The sequence below is a fragment of the Genypterus blacodes genome, unplaced genomic scaffold (genome assembly GCF_046128005.1).
Source record: "Genypterus blacodes isolate CSIRO-AG114 ecotype Tasmania unplaced genomic scaffold, CSIRO-AGI_Gbla_v1 ptg000036l_1, whole genome shotgun sequence".
Taxonomy (NCBI): domain Eukaryota; kingdom Metazoa; phylum Chordata; class Actinopteri; order Ophidiiformes; family Ophidiidae; genus Genypterus; species Genypterus blacodes.
This window is the reverse complement of record NW_027466849.1, coordinates 3654883-3680000: the sequence shown is the minus strand read 5'-3', so window position 1 is coordinate 3680000 and position 25118 is coordinate 3654883. Positions and strand designations below refer to the sequence as shown.

Below are 25118 nucleotides of genomic sequence, written 5' to 3'. Positions count from 1 at the left end.
TGCACAGGCCAAGCCCATTTGCAGCGAAACTGTTTAACTGGCTGAATTTTCACAAAATGTTACATGAGGAGTCTTTGGACCAAGACAGAAGAACATTTCTAAATCAGTTTATATTTTATTTTAGCCACTCAACATTTCAACATTACGCAAGCATATATTTGAATTCTCTAGTTTCCGATCCGCAGCAAGATAAACTTAAACCAATTAACATAGAGGATTTTGTTTCATTGAGATTGTTATCTCTGTGTTGAGAAAAGTGTTTCCTGGTTGTGATCTAGGTTTGCCTGAAAATGGAACCATCCTTGGATCAGGTCCTAACCTGGCGCCAAAGTTACAATGAAATCTGTCTGTTTCAGATATCTTGAAGGATAAACCGTGTTGAAAACATGGTGGCAGCAGTGATAACATCTTATCCATATCTTAACCTCTCACTCTGTGGACATGGGGCAGGTTATTCTTATCTGTCACAGACTTGGTGATAATTTCAAGTTTGCAAGACTCTAAACTTGTATTTACTGTGTCCTGTGTCCTTACTTGGGCCGCTCTAGCGGTCATCTTTCCTCCAATCAGCTGCTGGTGCTGATAGTTTTGTGGTCAAACAGCTTGTGCAAACATTTTTTCAGATAGACTTTGAACAAAGGTGTGGTCCTTGCTTCCTTCAGTAAGCTCCCACACAGCAGGGAGAGAAGAAAGAAATATGGGTTACAGAAAATATCAATGACGCAGCGCAGTGGGTCTGAACAGTGAGAAGTGAACCATTGACATTCAGATGAATTCATTTTCAGAACCAAAGTCCTTCCATTCAGACATACATTTGTTGAAGGTAAACCAGTGCAAGTGTCCAAAGCTGCATCAGTGTATTCTCTGGCATTATAATGAACAGTGACCACTAAGATTCTCTTGGTGTGTATGGTGTGTATTCCTGATGTGGGTGTGTATGTTTATATGCACTTAAGAACCTTGATCATACTGCAATTAAGGCAATAACTCTTGTCATGCGTATCAATTTATGAAAGGAAGGCATGTGACGTAATATCATAAAACACTCTGCTAGCCATTCAAAGGCCAACAGACATAGAAAGTGGACACCTAAGATCTCCAGAATGGCACAACTTTCATTTTGTAAGTTCCAGTTTGTTTTTTTGTGTGTAAAACCAGGTATAGTAGCTTGAGAGCACTCTCTCTCTCTCTCTCTCTCTCTCTCTCTCTCTCTCTCTCTCTCACACGCGTGCGTGCGTGCGTGCGTGCGCTCTCTCTTCAAAAGACAAAATGAATACACAATGTTGCTTAAGTTAGTTAAATGTTTGTATTACACCATGGGTTTCATCATTTCGTTTCATTCAGGAACATGGTGATGTAGAACCCAAACTTCCTCAGGAACTGGACTCAGAAACTTCTGACATTGTAAACAGGGCACGGTGCCAAAATAATCCCAGATCACATCAGCGCTGCACAGGCTAAGCTTTCTATTGGCAGGCACAGGGAGCCTTAGGAGGTTGTCTGCTGTCATGGTAACACAGGTTAACATACCAGAGGCTCATACATGATCAAGTCCAAACTGTGCTTCTCTGCAAAGGGAAACATTATGAAATGTCACGCAACAGAACACAGAAAGGTTATCCAGCAGAAATTCAAGTTTCATCCAAAAGGAAAAAAACTAGTGTTTTACAAGTATATTTGTTACTGTTTGGACATCATACAACCCTTGTGACCTAGAGAAGATCGGCTGGATGCAGTCTAATCTAAGAGCACTGTATCTTAGTCAGGAGCTGTTTGTTAATTATCTGTGGCTGAAAGCTGCCAAAGGTCAGCACGGGCTCACTGTGGAAAATAAGGCTGTGCTAAACTGCTTAGAAATCTAACTGCAGTGTGATACAAGAGGCACATTCTTCCAAGGATGAGAGCTGGAGTCACAGGGCGGCCGGCACTGCAGTTAAAGAGCAGGCGGCCCGAGGAAACAATGCAGGAATCACAGTGTGACAACTCAACAGCACGTACAGGGCAGCAGATTCTGACGCACAAGACATGCAAAAAATAATATTTGCTAACATAAAGTCAAAAAGAAATTTGCCAGTGTGGTTGTCTTTATTGAAAATGGTTCAAGTCGAGACACAATATCTTTTTATCACACCATAAAAAAAAGATAGGGCAACAAAAAGCTACAAGTTTCTGTCAAACCAAACTAAGAAAATAACTTTTAAATATTGTAGTCCCATGTAAAACCAGCGGATCTGGAATGACCCTGAACAGCCAGGATACAGTACATTTAAGGGGAGACTTTCATTTTCAATAGTGATAAATATCCCAAATGTCTGTTTTGTTTGGGATTACACTGTGAATTCAGTGGCAGAAGCATCAAACGCATCAGGAAAGAAAATGCAACACTAGATTTCATAATGGTGGCTGTCAATCAGTGAATAAACATCTGTGATCAAACGTGAACATACAGAATCAGTGCCATTGCCCTCTCTCATTGACCTTTACTGATTTATGATGCGTGGTTGCATGTTAGTGGTATTCTGCTTGCCTGTTTGGATGTCATCAGCTCTTGGCTGACAGATCTGGCAAACAGCCAAGAGACATTCCCAGAAGATAAACTCCCAGTCCAGAGGTCACACAGCTGCAGCAAACCATCTGCCCAGAATCAAGCAGAAAGCAGTTAAACAAAAAAGAAGAAGAGCCGAGTGGATCTGCTCCAACAAGGTTTCCCAAGGCTTTCAGTCAGCACTGGACAAGTTCTGGATGAAATAATAAAAAATCTGTTCTGTCATTCGAAGATGTTTGCTCTTTCAACTTGAAATTACTCAGACATTACATCCTCCAGATATACCAAAACAGTTTTGGTTCCTTTTACCTGGTTTCAATATCAACTCCTCCAAACTTTAGCTTTTAAATCTAAATTCCGCCTTTTTGTCTTCTGCCACAGTAATCTCATAATATGAAGGTGATTTGTTTATGTATGGATAAAGAAAAGCGCATCTTCAGCGTGAAGCTTCTGCTCTGGCAAACTTCCCTGAGTCTAATCCTTGTAATCCATCAGTCTCATGCTGAGGCTACTGTTCATATCCATTAGCACATAAAGGACCATTATTCAGTCTTAAGTTGAAGTGAGAATAACAACAATTTATTGTAGGTGGGTGATTATTCTGATCATATACGTGTATTTCACACACAAATACAAGCTTCCACATATGATATGTAATGTCTATGTGCTGTATACAGTATATACAGTATATATATGTAACTGTACCAAACCCAAATTCTACCAGCTAAAGTTTCATCCAATCCATTATTCCTTATGTACAAAAACAAACCCAAGGACCAAAACAACAGGCTCAACAATCCTGTGTAACTCCTCAAATATGCTTGAATATAATGACTTGTAGAAATGCATTAAATCCTCTTCAAGTAACTCAGGATCTCTTCAAGGAAATGTCAACATTAAAAACCTCCTCAGTGGCTATTAAACGCATCTGAACAACCTCAAGTTCTGTCTAAAATCCCCCCAAAACGTAACCTTATGTAAATGAACTTGTTGCTTTATCAAGATTTATCAAGACATCTTCAGAATCTAACAGAGTCTTAGAGAAAGTCTTGGACCAACAACAGAAGAGAGTCATATCAGTCGTGGGGAAACTAATTAGTTGCTATCATGGCTGCTCTCTACTGTTGATTTCTTTTGCTAAACTCTTTTTATCTTTTGACAGGGAAGCTGAAATAAACCGTGTCTGGCAGCCTTTTGTGGGGGTGCTGATGTCTTCTATGTGTCTGTCGGTGTTCAGCTGGATAAAAGTGCCCCCTGACCTTTGAATAAACATAGAGAGAGATTTCTGGGAATCCAGTCTTTTTCCCACTACTCCAAATCTTTGTTAATAAAATAGGCATTACTCATCTCTCACCCCCTCCTCTTATGAATTTGGTGAGACTCTACACTCTGTTTAAGGGTCTTAAACCTAATCATTAATCTGTTGAGGCACCACTGATGAAAGGTACCAATTGGAGACTTGGAGAGATCTGCCCCGTTTTATGAACAGCAATAATAGTGATGCTAATTTAAAGAGACACAAAATCATGGTCTGTTACAAATCTCCATGACGCAATAGCTCACTCCTCCAAACATAGAGCCGAAACAAAGTTTGAGTAGCAAACACATGGGAAGAGGCAGAGATGAGAGGTTAAACAAAGTGTACATGAAATGTTATACGCAGACAGAAACACACTGTATATCATAATTTCCTGAGAGGCACTAGAGAAAATGGATATTGGTTTCATCTGAGTGAACAGTGCAAATACACTTTAGGTCCAGAGTGTGTTTACATCAGCGCCACACAAACACTGGGATCTGCTCTACTTTCCACATTGAAGTTTAAACCCTCTACAGTCTTGCCTTCATGGGTTTCTCCTTCTATTAAGTTCTCCATGTTCTTTTGCTTAGCTTAGCTAAGCAACCAACCAGCAACCAACTACGCTTAGCACAAAGGCAGGAAGCGTGGTTGGTTGACAACCAGCCAGGTCCCAATGGTAGTAAAAATACAAAATGTGAAGATTGTCAATGGTCATTTTAATATATAAATATATATTTTTCTTTATAGAGTGTATGGGTTTGTGTGTGTCTGGGTGGAGTCTACAGGCAGTGAGAGAGTCTGCCAGAGAATTGGGGTTTCCTTTGCTGATTTGATGTCCCTGCTATATAAAATGTGGCTCTTAAACAGCAGCAGAGCATTTAGCTGTAACTGGAGACACCTTCTCTTTCTTTGAATCTGTTTAACTGCTAATGCTTGTTTATTTTCACTCCCAAAAGGTCTTGTTCCTGCACATTTCTCAGCTGTAATGATCTGTTAATGATCAATGTGGGCGGTGACAGACATGGCGTTTGTCCTTATAGGGACAGAGCCGTGGTGGACAGCTGGCTGAAGTGTCTCTTCATCAGTCCAAAAACAGCAGGAGGCTCTGCATCCCTGTCAGTAGGTCTCTGTCGACCCTACAGCTCATGTAATATGAGGGGTCCTCTCTGTCCCCACTGCTTTAAAAAAGTGATGGCTGGCTGTGAGAGGTCAGCAGTGGACAAGATGAGGAATGCTGAACAGTGTGTGTTCTGACACTCTGACCTGAGGCACAAACGTGTGGATATTTTGGTTTCAGCTATTCCCTAAGTTCTTTATTTCAATATTTGTAATACCTTACATACTTGGGTGGAAACAAACCCACTAGCGTGCAGGAATAGATCTGTATGGCATCACACTGCCTTTTGCTATTACTGTTGTTATGTAATCGGCCATATAAGTGGTGGAGAATGGGTGGGGGGGGTGTGTGTGGATCTGATATACTGGACACTTGCCATCTCAGAGTGCATCATGGTTCTGTAGCCAACTAGAGGAACTCTGCTTCAGTCTGTCTCTGTGCTTTAGAATCAGTTTAACTCACAGTTTGGTTATTTCACCACTGAGAGTTAACTGATAATATGACCAGTATCACGAACATTGTCACCTGAAGATAAACCGAGCACTCAGAACTTTATGACTAATTTGTTCTGGGTCTGAGTGTCCCATAGGGGAGTGCATCAGGCTGCAATGCCTCTGTTGTTGTAAAATGATTCCAGATGAGCTTGGCAAGTCTAACTTGGAAGTTTAAGAATGTTCCTGATGCTCTGATGGATAAACTAGACCCACATGCCTTGATGTACTTGCTGGCTGCGAACAGGTTTTAGACTTTGAGCTACATTAGTCCAGCGCCCCTCAGATGTTCACCTTTTCCCAAACATGAAAACGGCTTTGCTGGAACCAGTTTGGTCTATACATGCAGGGCACCGTAAGGAAAAATACTAGGAGAAAATAGATTTTACAAGGTCATCATATGCTTAATGTTGTTGTTTCTTTTCCATGTCCACATTTTTCTCAATTATAGGTTTGAGGTTCTTCATCCAACACTGGACAAATGGCACAATGGGTTTAAATTGAAAGTTTAGGTTTAGGAATTCGGGGACAAGTTATAAAACAGCAGATCTAAAAATTATTTTATTATTATTTATCTCCTATCTTATTACTATTAATTATCACTTTATCAGACTCTGGCTGTTTTTGGAACAACTTGCAAAGAAACAAACACGCAGGACTGAAAGATTGCCTCAGATTGCTGTGTGCAGACATGAAATGGCAAGTCAGTTTTTGGAGTGAGAAGTAAGTGTACCTCCAGGCTGTTAAATCGCTAAAAGTGGAAGGTTGATCAGCTGCAGCAGCCAGAGAAACTGAATCTGGAAATCAGAGCTGTGTTTTCTGTGTTTGGATGCTCTTCAGCAGCTGAAAGATGATCAAGCGTTACTCAGCCAAATGAAACACATTCCCAAACACGTGTGTGCACCTCTCCTTTACTCTCAATTTCTAACTTCGAGCTGAAGTGTGTTGTCTCTTACAATGTGACAGCTTTTGAAATTCATGACAGGATTTAGGAAAGGAGACAAATGAGGGTTGAGGTTAGAAAAAGAGACTGAAGTAGTACTTAACTGTTACTATTAATAATACCACAAGACTTTTACTTTTTGCTGACGGTCAAAATGGACAAAGTTTCTTGTCCAAGTGTCATCAAAAGTGCAGCAATTCCGCAAGCGCAATTCAAACGAGACAGGACTGGAAGCAGCTGTCACCGCCAACCAACCGACAGAGAACAGCCAAATTTTTGTTATTGATGTTTGCTTTTTTTTTCTTTTCTTTTTTTTATCTCCAGATTTATGTCAGAAAAAAACTTAAACTTTAGAAAAAGAACATTAGAACATTAGAAAAGGAACACAGTAAATTAATCTCAGAGGTAGGCGCTTCTCTCTCTCTCTCTCTCTCTCTCTCTCTCTCTCTCTCTCTCTCTCTCTCTCTCTCTCTCTCTGTCTGTGTGTGAGAGAGGTGTAAGCACAGTTTATGTAAGGTTAGTAGTAAGGCAGGAGAGGAGATTTGCAGAGCCAGCTTTCCCTGAATCTTTCCTCTTGGGACAAGACTCTGGAAATCCTCCAAGGACACGCAGTGACGGAGTGTGCCAATGGCCCGACGCCGGTGCCAAGAGTCATTCAGCCGGCCGCTGCACAAAAGAAGCGGCGCGGGACAGAACAAACAGTACACCGAGTACTGCGGTGGATCGGGTTCTAGGTGCCGGAACTTATGTTGAAGCGGGGTTGCTCCTGGGTACGTGACAGGAGGTGCTGCGGGGTTCTCTGCACCCTTCTGGGCGAGCATATGTGTCACATTGTGCAGGAATGTGTGGCTGTAGGAGTGTGAGGCATTTTGTCCTCTTATGCAAATATTTGGCACATCGCTGACGTTCCATCCGAACATTTTAAGATTCAACGTCACTACTCACCATCGCTTGTGTCAAGTTGTGTAGCAACTCCTTACGCCGCAATGACAAGATATGGCCAAAAGTTGGAGGACACCCCTTCATATTAGTGAGTTTTACAGTATGTAGTCTTAGAGAAAATAATTATCGGTGAATTTCATGGTTTAGCATTTTTACGAAATTGTAACGCTACAGCTTTAAACGATACATAAAAATACAAGGGTTTTTTTTAACGACAGCAGCTCCCTGAATTCATTCCGGACGTCACTTAATCAGATTTGTCTGAATGGAAAGACATTACTCCAAATTCATTGTATAAGCAGATTATGGTGGAGGAGTTTTGATTCCACACAATTTAGGGTTAGAGTTAGTTATTTATTCTGTGTAAAATAGCCTCCATTGGAATCCTTAGAAACTGATTAAATTGAAGCTGATTCAAGCCGCTATTCTCCGCCCAAGAAGAAACTACAAACTTACTGACACTGTTTAGCCCACAGGGGGCAGCAGTGCTTAGAAAATAGGTTTTTGGCAAGTGGTCAATGTGGAGACCAGTAGAAGAGATAACTGGAGATAGCAGAAGACACCCCCCAAAATGTTTTTCATTTCATTTTGATGTTGTTTCCAATTGAATATTCACAGTTGCAGTGTTTAGTGTTTTAAGAGAGAGAGAGAGAGAGAGAGAGAGAGAGAGAGAGAGAGAGAGAGAGAGAGAGAGAGAGAGAGAGAGATGATGATAATTGTTAACCTGTTCCGTGACAATTATCTGGAGAGAAGAAGAGAGAGATATGTGAGTATGTGGGTGTGAGCACAGACACTGTACATACTGATGGCTGTGTGATTGCTCACATACTGCACCAGGCCTGGAGCCAAACACTACTCACTACAGCCATTACTGTGTTTCTTTCCTGGCACATCCCAGGATCAGAGTCTGAGCGGGAAGTGATTTTAGTCACTGTGTACGGGAAATGCAGGTTACACATACAGCAATATGGTGCACTACAGAAGAAGTAGAGTAAAGCACATTGTAGTACAGTGTGTAGTTAGTACAATGTGACACAGCTCCAAATAAGAATCATTATGACAATGGACTCAGAATAGCATGACAGCAGGTAACTCCTACTGTAATGTAACCCTTAAATAGTTAAACAATGAGTTAGTACGATGACGTGACAAACATACAGTAGCAACACATTATATAGACGAGATGCAGGAGGATACACATGGCAAGACACGCCTATAGACCAGGTGACAGAGAGAAAACACACAAGCAGTGAGTTGATATGTGTTAATATAGCTCAGAGACAGTACATCTGTACTCGAAATAAATCATCTGGACACATAGCTCACGATTGTAATGGTCTTCAGCACCATGGACAGCGTGCAAAACCTCTGCACAATCAAGCCTTGTCAGGATACAAATATATACTGCATATGATTTAGCTACTTCAAGCTATTGGGTTGAATCTTGCAAGCTGCAAACTGATGTAAGAAGACATTCAGAAGTTATTATCCATCTATCTACCTACCTACCACCAATCTCCCTAATGCCCCTGTAAATGACCTGAAAATCATGACATTCTCATTCATGACAAAATCCTTGAGTTACTTTATTATGTCTCCTTTACTTTATTATGTCCCCCCCCAAATGTCCTCTTGTTGCTGTACTTAAAATGACTTAATCCAAACCTGCCTGTCCCTGCAGGCTGTGACTCCGGTTTTGGGAAGGCTGCTGCAAAGTGTCTGGATGCGCTTGGCTTTGAGGTGTTCGCCACAGTGCTTGACCTGTCAGGAGAGGGCGCTAGAGAGCTGCAGCGGACCTGCTCGGGTCACCTCACCATCTTCCAGGTGGACATCACCCAGCCCCAGCAGGTCCAACAGGCCTTGCTGGACACCAAGGCTAAACTGGGCCTCAGAGGTCAGTAGGCCGCTTTGTTCTTCCTTTCTGTTGGACAGGAAACCTGCCTTTATCAAGAGGAAGGCCAAATGCATAATAGCCATTTCAGAATAAAAGTCTCAACTAAAAAATGGTTTCTATGCTGCAATTATGATTTACTAAATGTGAAGTAAATATATAAGAAATAATCATGATTAGCTATATTTATTTTGCATTATAATAAATGAAGTTATTTCCATATACTGAAAATATTATTTTCTACAAGGTCTTAGTAATTTGCTTTGAGACTTAAACAGCTAAAAATATTAAATATTGTGCCTTGAAGTATTTTGCTTCAATGCTAACACCATGGCTCACGCTCAATCTCTCTCTTTTCCATAAACTGAAATATGACTCCTACATCATTTTAATGGGGACCTTCCAACCAATCAGAAAACAGTATGTGTGTAACGCTGTGGATGTGATATAATCATAAACAAACATACTAACTGGTTTTGATGGAGGGAAGAGTATGTGGAGGTTTGTGAAGATTGTATCTGATAACTCACACACTCAGAAACAGCGAATAACATCTCCTCCTCCTGGATTTACCCGCTGAGCAGTCATCAGCGGGTAAAGTATCTGAGGATACTATTTCACTGTCTGTGTGTGTGTGTGTGTGTGTGTGTGTGTGTGTGTGTACGGTGTGTGTGTGTGTGGACAGTAAAAAAAAGCTGAAGGAAAAGGTCACGCACGCACACACCCTGTTCCAAGGGCAGCAACTATCTCAGACGTGTCCGTTTTTTAATTTCCAACCCAATTGCTTACTTACTCGACATATTGTAAGACACAATGCTGGATTGTTTTTTATCCCAGGATAACTGTCAGATTAGTAGAGGAGGGGCTTGTTTACACAGGCAAAGAGAGAGAGAGAGAGAGAGAGAGAGAGAGAGAGAGGAAAGAGAGAGAGAGAGAGAGAGTTTGGTGAGGAATGGAGTCTGAAGAGGTTTTTGGAATTTTACATGTGAAAATCTGTGCATATCTAAAGGAACTCGAGTTTTTCATGTTAGTCTTTGCTCAGCAAAGTGAAGGACTTCATCAAAAATGGTTCAAGAGTTTTTTGAATATTGAGTCATTGCTTTTCTCACTTTGTCTTCATTTTTAATTCTCGATGAAGTAGAAAATCAGCATAAATTTATGGTACATTTGATCAAAATAGAAAACATCAGGTTTCACACAAGGTTTTGTATTCGAAAAGCGACCAGTTTGTCAGAAATGTCCGGATTTGTTTGTCTAGTGGAGACAAATCCAATGAGAAGTAAAGGTCAGAGGTTAAATAAATGTGGTTATATCCTTGTGTGCGTGTGTTTTGTGCAGGCCTGTGGGGTTTGGTGAACAATGCTGGCGTGTGTGTGAACTTCGGTGATGCAGAGCTGTCGCTGATGTCGAACTACCGCGGCTGCATGGAGGTCAATTTCTTTGGCACACTGAGCGTCACCAAGAGCTTTCTGCCTCTGCTGAGACAAGCCAAGGGACGCATCGTCACCATATCCAGCCCAGCAGGTACGTGTTTATACACACATTCACACCCTTACCGTGACCGCAACCGCTATACGTTTAAACCCAACGGCAAGCCTAAGATGGATGTAAGATTTCAAAAGGAAAATACATCATGATACTTTTGTAGAATACAAATACAAAACATTCTACCCCTAAACACTTAACTTAAACTTACCTTTTAGCCTCAAACACTAGAAAATCAATCTTAAAAAGAACACACACACACACGCACACACACACACACACACACACACACACACACACACACACACACACACACACACACACACACACACACACACAGAAAACATTAACACACCCTCTACAACATCAACAAGGACTTTAGGATAAGACACAGGTTATTGTGCAGCTAGTCACTATAGTCAAATCACCTTGGGTTTAAGCTTGATGTTAAGTCAGCTTAAACCGATGATCATTAGCCAATTATTTACATACAAGGAATGTGTGTGGGTGAACCTCTTATTTTTATTATCAGAGGAAATCCACCTACGAGTTGAAAAGGTCACCCTGTGTCATTCTCCTGGCTCGGTTCACCCTCGGTAATAAAGTGAGTTTGAATGGCAGCTGCACCTGGCTATTGATGAGTCCCTGCACCAGGGACAGGCAGGCATGGATTGCGGAAGAACCCACCCACTTTGAAAACGATCACATCCAATCCGAACACAGATGGAAGTCCTGATTATTGGATGTCACAATCTAGATCATGTATCCGTATGCAGAGATCACATTTTACTGAAACTACAGCCTACTGCTGTGGACTTGTCTGTGGGATGATTACTATGACATTGCCTGAAATCGGCAATGAAAGTAGCAGTAGGGCGACAGAAGCTCAGTCAATAGGGACTCAGCTTGGGAACCGGATGGAAGCCGGTTTGAGTCCTGTATGGACCAAGAAAGTGGACTGGCAGCTGGAGAGTTGCCAGTTTGCCTCCAGGGCACTGCCGAGGTGCCCTTGAGCAAGGCACCAACCCCCCCAAAAACTGCTTCACAGCCGTATCATGGCTGCCCTGCGCTGATCCCTCTGTATTACGTGTGTGTGTGTGTGTAAGAGGGGCACGCAAGACACATTTCAGATTGCCGTGTTTGCATGGTGACGTGTTGGCATGTGTGATAAATACTAATAAAGTTGCTATTCTATTGTATTCTATTCTATTCTAGATGGTGCAGGTACTAGTGTGCCATTCAAATGACGTGCCTCAGAGTAATGCGAGAGTGGTGCGGTTGTGGACCTTGGACTCAACCACGTATATGTGGTTGAGTCAACCATTCAGAATGAAGTTTCTCTGTGAAATATTAAACCATGCAGAGTAGGAATGATTTGTTCATTGTTAATGAGTGAGTACTGGATGAAAAGAAAATGCCCAGTGGACAATAATCCAAAACTATCTTCTACCTCCAATCATGGAGTCAGAAATAAACAAAGCAGCCCTAAAGACTGCAGTATGTTTCATCCAACGCAGCTCATCCGACTCTGTATCGCGTTTACAGGGTTACCAAGTTGGAAGGTGGCGGGGGAGAGGACAAGGGATGGGGGAATAACTATGCACACTCTGAGATTCTCCTCTCTCTGCAGAGCATGGGACAGAGTGTTGGAACAAAAATTAACTTGAGAAGAGAAATGACTGAGTCAACTTAACTGTCATATGCAACAGGCATACGCTCATTTACAACAATGTGTGTCAGTCAGTCAGGAAGTTAGCTGAGGACATTCCGTCCTGTAAAACACAACAACTTTTCTGGTTACAGCATGTTCTCTCAGACCACAGAGCCTCCCGCTGCTTTATTTTTGTTTCCTTAACAAAGAGACAAAGTATGTAATCTCATACCTCAGACTGGAGGGAGACATGGGTTTCCTTGTCACATTTTCAGTTTTCATTAATTTTTCTCACTATACTTCTGTATTTTCACATTCGTGTTGTTGGGGCACCACCTTCCAATGGGTAAATTAATTGATTATATTGGGAGGAAACTAATCAAATGACACTATTGTAATTCTATTTAATTAAATTAATCTCAAATTAGAAGGAGTGAAGTCTTTGTCACATTGACCTTATGTTAACCTACATTTGCTAACTGGACTATTCTCTTTTGTTGACGAAATTCCTATATTTTGCTATTGGGTGTCATTCACTCACTTACTATAAAAACAATTAATTGTAACAATAACTAATTTATCTACAATAGTAAATAAATAATAGTCGGTGAAGATACGGTTTACTACGGTTCCCAAGCAGAAGCTCTACCCACTGAGCTACTGCCTCAGTTATAAAATGCATGCTTGAACATGTGGAGGAGAGGATGAGTTAGCAGCGGAATCCTTCAGGAATGAGTCACAATTTACAACGTTGCCAGAGATATCCTGTGTAGAGAGAAGAGAAGCTTGTTTGTGAAAGGGGGGGGGGCAAGAATCGGAAAATAGAGAAATAGCATAGTTGGCCTTGATGAACTGTCCAAGTCCACAACTTTACCAAGGAGTCTTTGATGCAGAATTGAAAATGTCTGTTGGTTTGGTTTCCACTGTGGAGGTCCGTACGTGCATCCATCCAGAAGTGAAAAGTGGATGGGTGCCTGTAAAGTGTTCAAACTCTCTATTTCGAGATAGTGAGTTTCCCCCCTGTGGCGATGTGGTCTCCATCTGACAGAAGGTCCTTCCAATCCTGTCAGTGTAATTTGAAACAGAAGAGATCCTCTATTTAGGGTTGAAGTCAGCTTGGTCTCTTGAGTGTGTGTGTGTGTGTGTGTAGAAAATGAAGCCTTGATTCATCCTTTTAATATTCCACAAAGTTCCCCTACACATTAATACCTCATAAAACTTCTTAAAGTTGCGCTGAGAGTCAGTGTGGGGAACTTTCAGCCTAATCACAGTAAAAATTAGTTTTGGAGGTTTCAGCGCTGTATTTCCTTCGGCACAGCAGCTGACAGATCAAACTGTTCCGATTACAGCGTATTGGCTCAGGGCACAGAGCCTCCCTGCTGCTTTACTTTGCTTCCTATAAATCACCTTACCTTCATATCCCACATGCTTTAAACTAGAAAGCACTCAAGAAAGCAGATACCTCCATTAAGGTTGAGTACTCCAATTATGACTATGACATCTCTCAGTGTTGAAATTTAACAGGTTGTTGACTATGGTCACCCAACACACTGGAGAGACGCTGGAGAAAACAGGTGGAGAATAAAAGGTTTTAGGTCAAATGTGTAAGTGGATCATGTCCAACCTGCCCAACAAGTTTCAGTGAAATAGATAATTTTCAAAACATAATTTTACTGTAATCTGCGACACAAACATTACAAAAACATGATCTCCTGATTGCTTCACAACCCCACAACCCCTACCCGCCCCCTACCCTCACCTTCCCAACAGTTGAGTTTCTTCATGTGACTTCACAGCATCAGCTGGCCCGCTAACAAAAGCCTCCATTCTTCAGCTATTTGTGTGTGTGTGTGTGTGTGTGGGTGTGTGTGTGTGTGTGTGTGTGTGTGTGTGTGTGTGTGTGCGCGCGTGTGCGTGCGTGCGTGCATGTGCATATTTGCACAGGTTTATTTTGAAATTAACCCCCAGCCTGTCATTAAATGCCGCCTCTGACTTTTCATCATCTCACCATCCTCCATTGCTGAGGGTATTTAGCGGAGTCAGGCTCTACTGAAACAAAGCTTTTTCTGGCTGTGCTCCGTGCTGTAGTAAAGCTGCTGGCATGTTGAGACATGTCTGCTGAATTTCTGGCCAAAATATGATTAAAGGTTTTGAGTTCCGCAGAAATCTTATGATGTTGCCAATATGGGCACTGTGTCTGCAGGGATGGAGGCAGCCTAGGAACAAACTGAGGAAGACACAATACTATTAAATTCAAAATAATCATCATCTCATATATTGTATGTTTAAGTTATATTTTATTGAGTAATACATTTTTTTCTTGAGCTGTCATTCTTACTGAGCCTTGAAAGTCATTATTAAACATTATTTAGCAAAACCAACTCTAAATAATGCACTAGCAACACCTAGAGGCTGCATTGTTCCTTACACAACAGACTTTAGATTTAAAAAAAGCATACTCGTGATTTTGAGGTTATATACTGTATATGAAAAATAACTTTAAAAAAAAGTAGAATAATGTAGCTCGAATATTTTACAGAGAGCATTATCTCTATGTATCTTTATATCTATCTATCTTTAAATGGCTCACTGATGATGATGATGCCCTTTCAGGTGACCAGCCGTTCCCATGCTTGGCAGCGTACGGTGCATCCAAAGCTGCTCTCAACCTCTTCATCAACACCCTGCGACATGAGCTGGACCGCTGGGGTGTCAGAGTTTCAATCATCTTGCCATCCTCATACAAGACAGGTACATTTCTTGTTTTGTTGAGACATCAGCATTCGACACACAGCACCGGATTCATTCAAAATTAACCTGGAATCGTAAAATAGAGGGATCTAAACTACAGAGGCTCTACACGGAGTTCAGACCAGCATAATTCAAAGCTCTGTGATTGGTTGTTTGTTCTAGTCGTGCCCCCAGGGAGTTCATGACAATCTTGAAGTTGTTCACAGTCCACCATCTTTGCATATAGGTAAATGTGAATAAAACAATTGCGGCTTTAAGTATAGGTATTCACCATGTTCAGAAAGCATTAAACTAGCTTAGCACAAAGATTGTCAGCAGGGGGGAACTAGCCTTGCTCTATTAAAGACTGAACCAGCACAAGAGGGAAGTCATTTTCAACCTCTGGGGTTTCATAGTGTTAGAGGACCGCACCATCTTCTGCTCCAGTTGTGTCTCTCCAACCCCAATAAAAATGGTATTTAACCCAGAAGTAAACTGCAGATAAATTATTTTGTTCTTCAGTCTCCAGTGGTGCAACACAACCAGAACCATTCAGTCTGCTGGGGCTGTGTGGTTCTGGTGATTTTATTTTCACCATGCGTTGTACATTTGTGGTTTGGCTCATTGTTGTACATGTTAAAAAGCATCACACAAAGTAAAATACACACTTAATGTCTTCCACGTGGAGGAGATGGGCCATCTGTTTTTACTCGTGGAATCAGTACAAATTTCTGACTTGTGACTATAAAACTCACAGAATGGATCTGATTAGTGATTTAAAGGTCTAAGGAGCAGGGGGATAAAGAGCATTACACCCCACCCCCCCACCCCCGAACACACACACACACTCCATCTGCCAATAGAAACAGCCAACAGTAGTTTTACTCTAACTACAACTAAAACATGCTGCACAGTCCATTGCTCAACTTTTTCCATAGACACACACTCACACACACACTCCATCTGCCAATAGAAACAGCCAACAGTAGTTTTACTCTAACTACAACTAAAACATGCTGCACAGTCCATTGCTTAACTTTTTCCATAGACATCACTTCGGTTAGGAGCATAATGGTTGATTGATGCACCCCAGGGGACTAGCTTCTGTTTTGTACCCTTGTCCGCACAAAGACTGTTATAGCATTTGGGAAAGGAAACCCTTTTTTCTTATGGTAAAGGTTTTCCTGTGTTGTTGTCTTCAGGTCAGTCCAGTAACCACACCTATTGGGAGCAGCAGTACAAAAATCTGCTCCAAAACGTGCCTCCAGCCCTGCTGGAAGAATATGGCGAGGACTACATGAACGAGACAAAGGAACTCTTCCAGAGTCATGCTCGTCAGGCCACCGAGGACTTCAGTCCTGTCATCAACGCCATCGTTCAGGCGCTGCTGTCACCGCAGCCTCAAGTGCGCTACTACGCTGGCCCAGGTATTGGCTTCATGTACTTCATCAATAGCTATTGCCCCTTCAGCATCAGAGACCGCTTCCTCCAGAAACTGTTTGTCAAGAAGGAGCTGTTGCCACGTGCTCTGAGGAAGCAAGCAGGCTTTGACATCAGTCTAAACAACAACAACAACAACAACAACAATGAAGAGAAACTCATGCAGTAGCCTGTGAGTGGTGGGTAGGAGCTTCATGAGTGAGAGGACCATTTCTGTAACACACTCCTAGTGTCGTAATCTGTCATATATTCTTCTGGTTTTGTATACGGTATGTTTGAGCTGTTGAAGGGATTTCTCAGATTATATTTTGGCCTCATGACCATCAGTGGGAAAAGTTCACATGGTGGCGGGGGGGGGAGTCAATCAGCAAAAACACCTCCATCAGCCGTACTGTACATAGCCAACCACAGTGAAAGACACAGAATGCTTCATGTGCCTTGTGATCATTTCATCAGAAGAGGAAGAGAAACAAAGAGAAGATTAAGATGAAAGATTTAGACTTTAAATCCAAAACAAGAGCAGCTCCTTTATACAACTCATGGCTACGTTCAACACTCAGAGGGAGAGAGAAACCTGTGTGTGCTTGTTTTATTCAAATCCACTCCACACCAAGCAATGAGTGAAAAGACCAGTTGTGAAATTCAAGAGGTGATCAGACTGGAACCTAAATGAGTTTGATGTGAGTGTTTTGAGTCTAAAGATATTCATAAGAGCAGATGTTTTTTTGATTTGGTTTAAAAAAAGGAAACACAAATTTAATATGATAACACAACCATCTGGTTGGGAATCTGTCAATTGTGCTCTGGCAGTGTGCTGATCTCACAACTAGATGGCCGTGTTTATGGTGAACAGCAGTTTCATGCGGCAGGAAGCAAGATTTGGGTGCATGTGGTTGGGAATAGTTTTTAATTAAATGGTTAATGGTTTAGATCAGGCACAGAGCTGCTTTGTTTCAACGTGTCCAGTCTGATTTCACCCTCACCTAACTACTTAAAAGTCTCAGACAATAGAACGGAGACATCACAGTCCAACTCACCACAATGTCTGATCCAGCCGGGTCCTGAATCCAAATCCTCTGCTCTCTGGACTTGTGCCACATTCCTGTTAAACACACTGATGCTCCAGAATCACCACTGGTCTGTACCAGGCAAAAGCTGCCCTCCACCAAACCTCCATCTTCCTTCTCATGTATTCATATGCTGAGCATTTCTCAATATAATTCACATGTATTTACAAAATATTTCTGCAAGTTTATTTAAGGACGGTATTTCTATTATGAATAGAGGATGATACATGGAATATAAAATGATTTGTGACTTCTGTGTCCGGTTTGCTTCTCCTTTTTTTTTACATACAGAAATGATATGACTGAAATAATACAGTAATACTATGACTGTGAATATGACTGAATGTTATTGTTTTTGTCTTTTGAAGTAGGGGAAACAAGATTATGATTTTAATTTTTTATAGATTTAGAGTCACAAACTCATACATACAAAATCTATCTTATATTTTCAGTGAGGAGAGCGCTCAAAGAAAACAAAAGCTATGTCAATTAATTGCATTACCCATGGCAAACTATGGAAAGAATGGTTTACAGAAGGTCTAAGCACTTCCAGCAGTGCTTGTAATTGTCATTACATTAAAGAATGTAAGTGCCCAAGGCACCATAGACTTACTGTAAAGTAACAGACACGTGTAATCCATATAACATGCATTGTCATGTACATAGTCATCATTCGACATCAGATGAGCTCACAGTGATTCAATGTAAACTAATCATCAAAAATTATATAAATGTGTGTGCTGTGCCCATATTCGCACATCCCAGGCTTTCAAACCCTAAATGCAATATTTAGAATCAGTGTGATATCAAATTAGATAATTTTTTCCGAATTGTGAAAAACAAGCAGGAAAACAAAACATTGTCGTTTTGTTGACGCTGCCATTTTACTGCAAAAAGCAACGTGACAAAGCTTGTGTCTGCACTTTTCTTACAAACACTAACTTCACTGTCATATTCAGGATTGTTTGAATTTCTAATGCACTGTATGTTTGTTTTCAGATGTGGTAGCAACAAAAACGTTATGGCTGAAAACCATGTTCCTGAAATATATTTTAAAGATTTGTGTGTATAATGTGATGTAGATATAAAAATGTCCCAAACTGAATATCCAGTTATTTTTGGAATATAGTTGCACATATAGGCTCATGTATGAGCTACTTTTTGTGAGTAAATTGTATTTGTGTGGTCTGTAGAAAACCCCCAATCCCATTCACTTCCCTTCCACGTTTTTGTTTTATTCCACCCCGTTTTATTTCACATTATTAAATCAAACTATTTATAGCAATCTTTCCTTTATCCATCACATATAAAACTGTGAATTTTATTTTATTTTTATGTTGAAAATGAATGAAAAAGACAATGTAAATGTTCACTTGTTTCCCTCTTTCATGGAATTAAAGTTGACTTTTCCAGATGTTGCCCCGCTTGTGGTGATTTGTTAACATTAATAAATAGATTAAATTGAATATAATCAGCGTAGTACTGATGAATGAACAACATTTTTTTTCCAAATTCAAAATGAATATTAAATTTGCATGAATTTAAAGATTGTTCTTTCACCAAATACTCTCTGTGAACTCTAAGACAGCCTTACAGTGTTTGGTTCAGGTCACAAGCAGACTGCATAAGGCCACACCCTTTCCTGGGGCACAATAATAAACAATTATGTGTATATCTATACACATTTATCTCTGTTTCTAACTGAGAAGTTTGAGTACAATTTTCTTTGAAGGACAACTACTAATTTAACAACCCCTAACACATAACACAGGATAACTGCAGAAACACACCCACACACATAATAACATAATTGTTACAGAAAATAGAGAGGATGAGTGAGACCCCTGAAATTGCAATGAGCATGAACAGGAAACTGGTGTAGGCTTGAATGAGCAGAATAATTGTTGTGAACCTAAAAAGATAAGATAAGATAAGATAAGATGGCTCAGCAGCAGGTACAGAGCTTCAAGTTTCTTTAGTTTTAAAATTGCGATAAGTCACAGAGGAGACAAATCTTGTCAACAAGATATAGTATATACTGTATATATATATATTATATATACTGTATATATACACATGAGAGAGAGTATGCATCCATTTTCAGGCGATCAAGTTATTTTAATGTTGGACCCAGTTATGCGGAACACAGACACCAGAACATGGAATAAGTGTATAACAGAATTTAATAAACAAACACAAACCAGGATGACCAACATGGTACAAGTAGAGCTGTGGCTGGAGACAGGAGACCGTAGCTGAACTGAGAGACACTGAAAATGGAACGCTTGACGAAACGAGAGTGTGAGTGGAACCCAAAACAAAATCCTGGAACGCAGGAAACAACCAAAAGGTCCACCAACACAGTGCATGGCCTCCAAAGCCCAACAAAAGTCCCATGTAAACAGAGGCCACAGAAACAAGAAAGCCGAGACACAAAGTGGGGCAACGTGAGAACAAGGTGGAAGTAAAATTCTCCGGCGAGAGTGCGCCGGAGAGTGCGGACCAACCTGGACATCAGGAGCAGTTCAGTCCAACAGGCTCTCTAGGAGGAGCCCGGAATCGAACCAGGATCCTTCAAATCCCTAGATGTTGGCTGTACCATCCTGAGCCTTGCCGCCTTAATGATGTCATAGCTGTGGAAAAAGTTGTGTTTTTTTCACTGTAAACTGGGATAAAATCAATCCAGCATTGTGCCTTACAGTGTGTTGAGATTGAAAAACTGAAACACGTCTGAGATAGTTAGGCTCACTACTTATCAATCAATAGGGCAATTTTTATTAACCTGCTGAAAAACCATGAAACGCTTTCTGCATTGACAGCATTTTATCACACACACACACACACACACACACACACACACACTGACTCCTGGCTGCAGTGTAACACCTGCTCAGCGGGTAAATCCAGGAGGAGGAGATGTGATTTGCTGTTTCTGAGTGTGTTTATTATCAGATACAATCTTTACAAACCTCCACACACTATTCCCTCCATGAAACCGGTTGGTATGTTTGTTTATGATTACATCACATCCACAGCGATACACACATACTGTTTTCTGATTGGTTGAAAGGTCCCCATTGAAATGATGTAGGAGTCAAATTTCAGTTTATGGAAGAGAGAGAGATTGAGCGTGAGCCATAGTGTTGGCATTGAAGAGACCTGCAAGCTAGCCACTGAAAAGTTGCCGTTTCTTGTAGTAGCTTCTTGTAGCTAGGTCATCACCAACATGGATCATAAAGCAGAAGTTTCTCAATAACTGTCTTTGTTGCTGTTTGTTGATTTATATGTTTTCTACCTGAAGTTGTCCTCCTGCCAAAATCTCTTTTCTAAGCACTGTAAGTTTGTAGTTTCATCTTAGGTGGAGACTAACGTCTTGAATCAGCTTCTATGTAATCGGTTTCCAAGGATTTCAATGGGGGCCATTTATCACAGAATAAAAATTTATCAAACTTCTCAAATCTCCTCCACCATAATCCAACTTCACTCGACTACAACAACAACCCAGACATCAGAATGCCCTCGGCTCTGATGGTCAACATACCAGAGCTGAAGGTATGGAGTCAATGTGTCACTATTTGTGCTGCTGGCAAAAATATACAGTGAAGCTGCTGGCTTAGTTAGCATCTTGAAACTCATTCAAGGCCACACCATGATGAACCTGCAAACTGGTGGCCAAGACTGGTACCATATTCTAAGGAGATAGAATTTGTAATGGTTAGATGAATATGCATCTTATATCTATTATTAATGGGAATTGAAGCATTTGTTAGTGCTTTATCAGTAATACAACATTGAAGAGAACGATTTTTGTGTTGCCAGATTGGCTGGTGAGTGTCTTTTAGTGGGAAATGAATCACCTCAGAATACAAACATATTTTGAAAAATATTCATTGTTTGTATTTGTTTTAAAATTGTCATTTCATTCGGTGAAGGGTGCAGAATGACTTGTTTAGGACTCGAAGCTTGTACTTTGATTGACAAGAGTTTTGTCTGACCCCTGGAGTAGTTCCCTGTAAGCACCACTAGAGAGCGGCAGTGTACTACAAGTGTGTGTGCATATGTATATATACAGTATATACTTAATATATACTTAAAATATATACTCGAACTCCATGTCAAGTCCAAGCTTCAAGTCCTAACCAAGTCATTCTGCACCCATCATCAAATTAAAATACTTTTTTTAAACAAAGAACATCTAATTTACACAAAAAATTACTGACAAACACAGCTTAAAGAAAATATCCGAGGAGCCCTCTATGTGGAAGAGAAAGGGATCATTGTTAGACAGAACTGTTGAGTATGTAATGGCAAAATAAGCCTCACATCTCCACTTCTTGAGGTTGCTATGTAGATGATGGAAGAATGCGTCTTTCTAATTTGCGTGTTTAAAAAATAATTGAGGTGATTATTTTCCCTCAGTAATGGTGCACCATTTGTGATATTACATGTCCGCAAAAGTAACGTATACACTTAGCAAATATTTAAAAAAAAAAAAAAGATAACAAAACAATTAACTTTTATGTTGTTTTTACAGAGGATAGCAGCGTCATTTTTTTGTGTTTGAAATGTGTAACAGTGAAGCTACTGACTGACAGGATTTCAGTAACTGTTACATAGGTCCCGCAAGCAAACTAGGTCCACACACAGAAACCAAGGCTAGCCAACATAACAAGGACCAACTGGAAAGCTGAGAGCATCACTTGACAATCTGGCATTGAGTGCAAAAAACCGGAGTGGATATACTGTTGGGTTGATGGGAGACAGGTGGGAAGACAGGACAGGTGAGGGGAATGAGCCAGAGAGTGCCCAGGGAGGAAGCCACGGCCACATCACACAGAGCACAGCAGGCATCATTCTACACCAGGGGTGCCCAATACGGCGATCGACCGGTCGATCGCGATGTGGGCAGTGATGTGGGTAGATCGCATGGCATTGAAAAAACCGGCAAGTGCGCCAGCAACGGCACCGGCATCGTACTGCAGTACTTACCAGGACGGCTTATCGGTCTGAGGGACCACAGGAAAAGGTGAAGGATGAGGTGCAGGGGCTCAGTAACTTAGGTCACTTGAGGGAAATGTCTAGTGGCTGAATAAAAGTGCCAGTTTGGGCAACACAAAACTGAAGGGTTCGTGATTGTTGCTTTTCATTTTATAAAAGAAACGCCAGGGAATACTTAATGCACTGTCTAATGCAATGGTTTACTTATATTCAAATCTGATTCAAGAAAAATACTTGACACCCATCATAGAAAATGTATTACAAAATATACAAATAAAAATACAACGTAAACATGTTTAGGCCTCGTGAATTCTTACATTAATAAAGATTCCAACAATCAATTTTAGAGTCTCTGTAAGGTGTTAAATAACTAATTATTCTGTCTGTCTGTAAGAAAACATCAGCAGGCGTTGTGGACCCAGATTATCACATGTAAAATTCCAAAAACCACCGGTGGGTTACAATTACTGATGGTGGTGTTGATAGAGCACAAAACCTGTAAACAACAAATGAGCCCTCCAGGATGGATTAGATTTGGTCAATATACAGAAAGATGAACAGATGTGGATGTGTCTGTTTTTGAAGTTGTGAGACCTGTTAGACTATTTGCAGAAGACGACTGTGAATTATAGCCTGCAAAGTTAAAAAAGTCCTCAAGGGACATAAAATAGTATAAACATGTTGACAGAGGATCATTTGAGACACAGACGGAGGAGGAAGAAAGCTTTCTCTCCAATATATGAGGAGAACTCAAGAATAAATGTCAAGTAGCTTCATCTTCACAAAATACAGTGCGCGAAAACAATGACACCGATGAACAAACATACAGAACAAGACATGTTCCAGGGAGAGAGAGAGAGAGAGACAGTGAGAGAGAAACACAGAGAGAGAGAGAGACTACAATGCCGCAAGCCTGTTTGCATTTGTTTCTTTCTATCTTTCTTTCTATTTGCTCTGAGAGCCCACAGCCAATCAACAACAATCATATTGGATAATTAAAAGATGAAGTCATCGTAAAAAAAAGTATATTTATATCTATATATAAAAATATATATAATCTATCATTTTAGACTTAAATATATATTGACTACTATATTAGTCACTGGAGGTTTTAAAGACACTGATGAAATGTTGGTTTGTATTTATGTGGTCTTGTTTGCAGTATGAAATGCAGTGCTCAAGGTTGGATTGTTGCTTGATGTTGATTAGCTCAAAATGGACACAACGTAGCAAGAATGAAGATAGATGCTCATGGCACCTGTTACTGGTAGATGATAGTGTCCAAAGACTCAAAGTCCAGAAAAACAAACTTGAACACAGCCTGGATTGATTACTAAGAAGCAGACGATTTGATGCCACATACTCAGATCCTGGAATGCCTGGAACTATACAAGGTTGATAAGGCAATAACAAACTTCCTCAAGAACTCAGTATTCAGATTCAGATTATTGAAAGCATCACATCAAGCCTGTGCAAGAACAAATACAATGTGCTGTTCTGTGTAGGCTTAAACGCCCTCAGCCAGTTCATCAATCATCAGCGAATGAGGGTACATATTCAAGAGTGAAGTTACGTGCAGCCACCTCCTCTACGTGGATGGCATCAAGCAATATACCAAGAATGAGCAAGACATCGACTCACTGATCCACTCTAAGGATTCACAGTCAGAAGACTGAGATGTCTTTTGGACGGGAGAAGGGTGGACAAATGATTGTATGGAAATCAAGACAAAGGGGGTTGAAATACCAGGAGGCCCTTATAGAAGACATACAAGACAGTTATAGATACCTGGGGATCCTTCAGTCACATGGGAGCACGACGAGAAGGGGGCAACAGCCAGAAAATTCACAAACCAGTATCTGTTGCCTGATCAGTAAGGAAAAAGAAATCCAATAAAATAGAAAACCTCTCAGACCCCAGGGGGGAAACTGCAAGCTAAAGTGGTTGGTATTGGATTCGTGTGTAACTGAAGCTCACAATCTGATCCAGTCAGTGTTCAGAAAGGGAAAGTGCACTGTGTGTAATGAGATTGAGCTGCTTGGGGTGACGGGAAACAAACCAATGTTTGTTTTTAAACTGCCATCATTCTCATCACCACGCAGGGCAGAGGAGCCCAGAGCAGGAGAGGCATCTTATACATACATTGATTGTGCAAATGTGAATTTTGCTTCATTTCTGTCATCAACTTTATGTCATGAAGCTAATCTCACTGAGATTTAATATATTTTCAAAGAGATATCTGTAAAAGATCAAAGATATTTTGTTGCAAACAAACATATATAATATATTATATATATTTGGATCTACACGTCCACTAGCAAAACAAATTCATTCATGTCTTGTTTGCCCTGTCAGTTATCTAGTGCGGGTCCATTGAAGGAGTGGATGTGCCACGTGTTTTACTGGAGGTAGATTTGCAGACACAGTGAGCTGCTTCTGGCTCATCCAGCAGATCTGGCCTGTGTGCTGCGGCAGCAAGAACACAGTGTCACCACACTCTGCTGCTCTGAGTCACTGG

The 25118-nt window shown here is 40.8% G+C and overlaps 1 protein-coding gene across 1 annotated transcript in view; it reads left to right on the top strand.

Moving 5' to 3' along the window:
* The window catches only part of hsd11b2 (hydroxysteroid (11-beta) dehydrogenase 2), a 19643-nt gene extending 2382 nt beyond the window's left edge, over window positions 1–17261 (top strand). The window contains exons 2-5 of the mRNA XM_076146915.1: window positions 9020–9232; window positions 10568–10753; window positions 14979–15116; window positions 16298–17261. Coding sequence (XP_076003030.1) covers window positions 9020–9232; window positions 10568–10753; window positions 14979–15116; window positions 16298–16704 — 944 coding nt within the window. The 3' untranslated portion in view covers window positions 16705–17261. The remainder of the gene's footprint in view (window positions 1–9019; window positions 9233–10567; window positions 10754–14978; window positions 15117–16297) is intronic.
* The last annotated feature ends 7857 nt before the right edge of the window (window positions 17262–25118 follow it).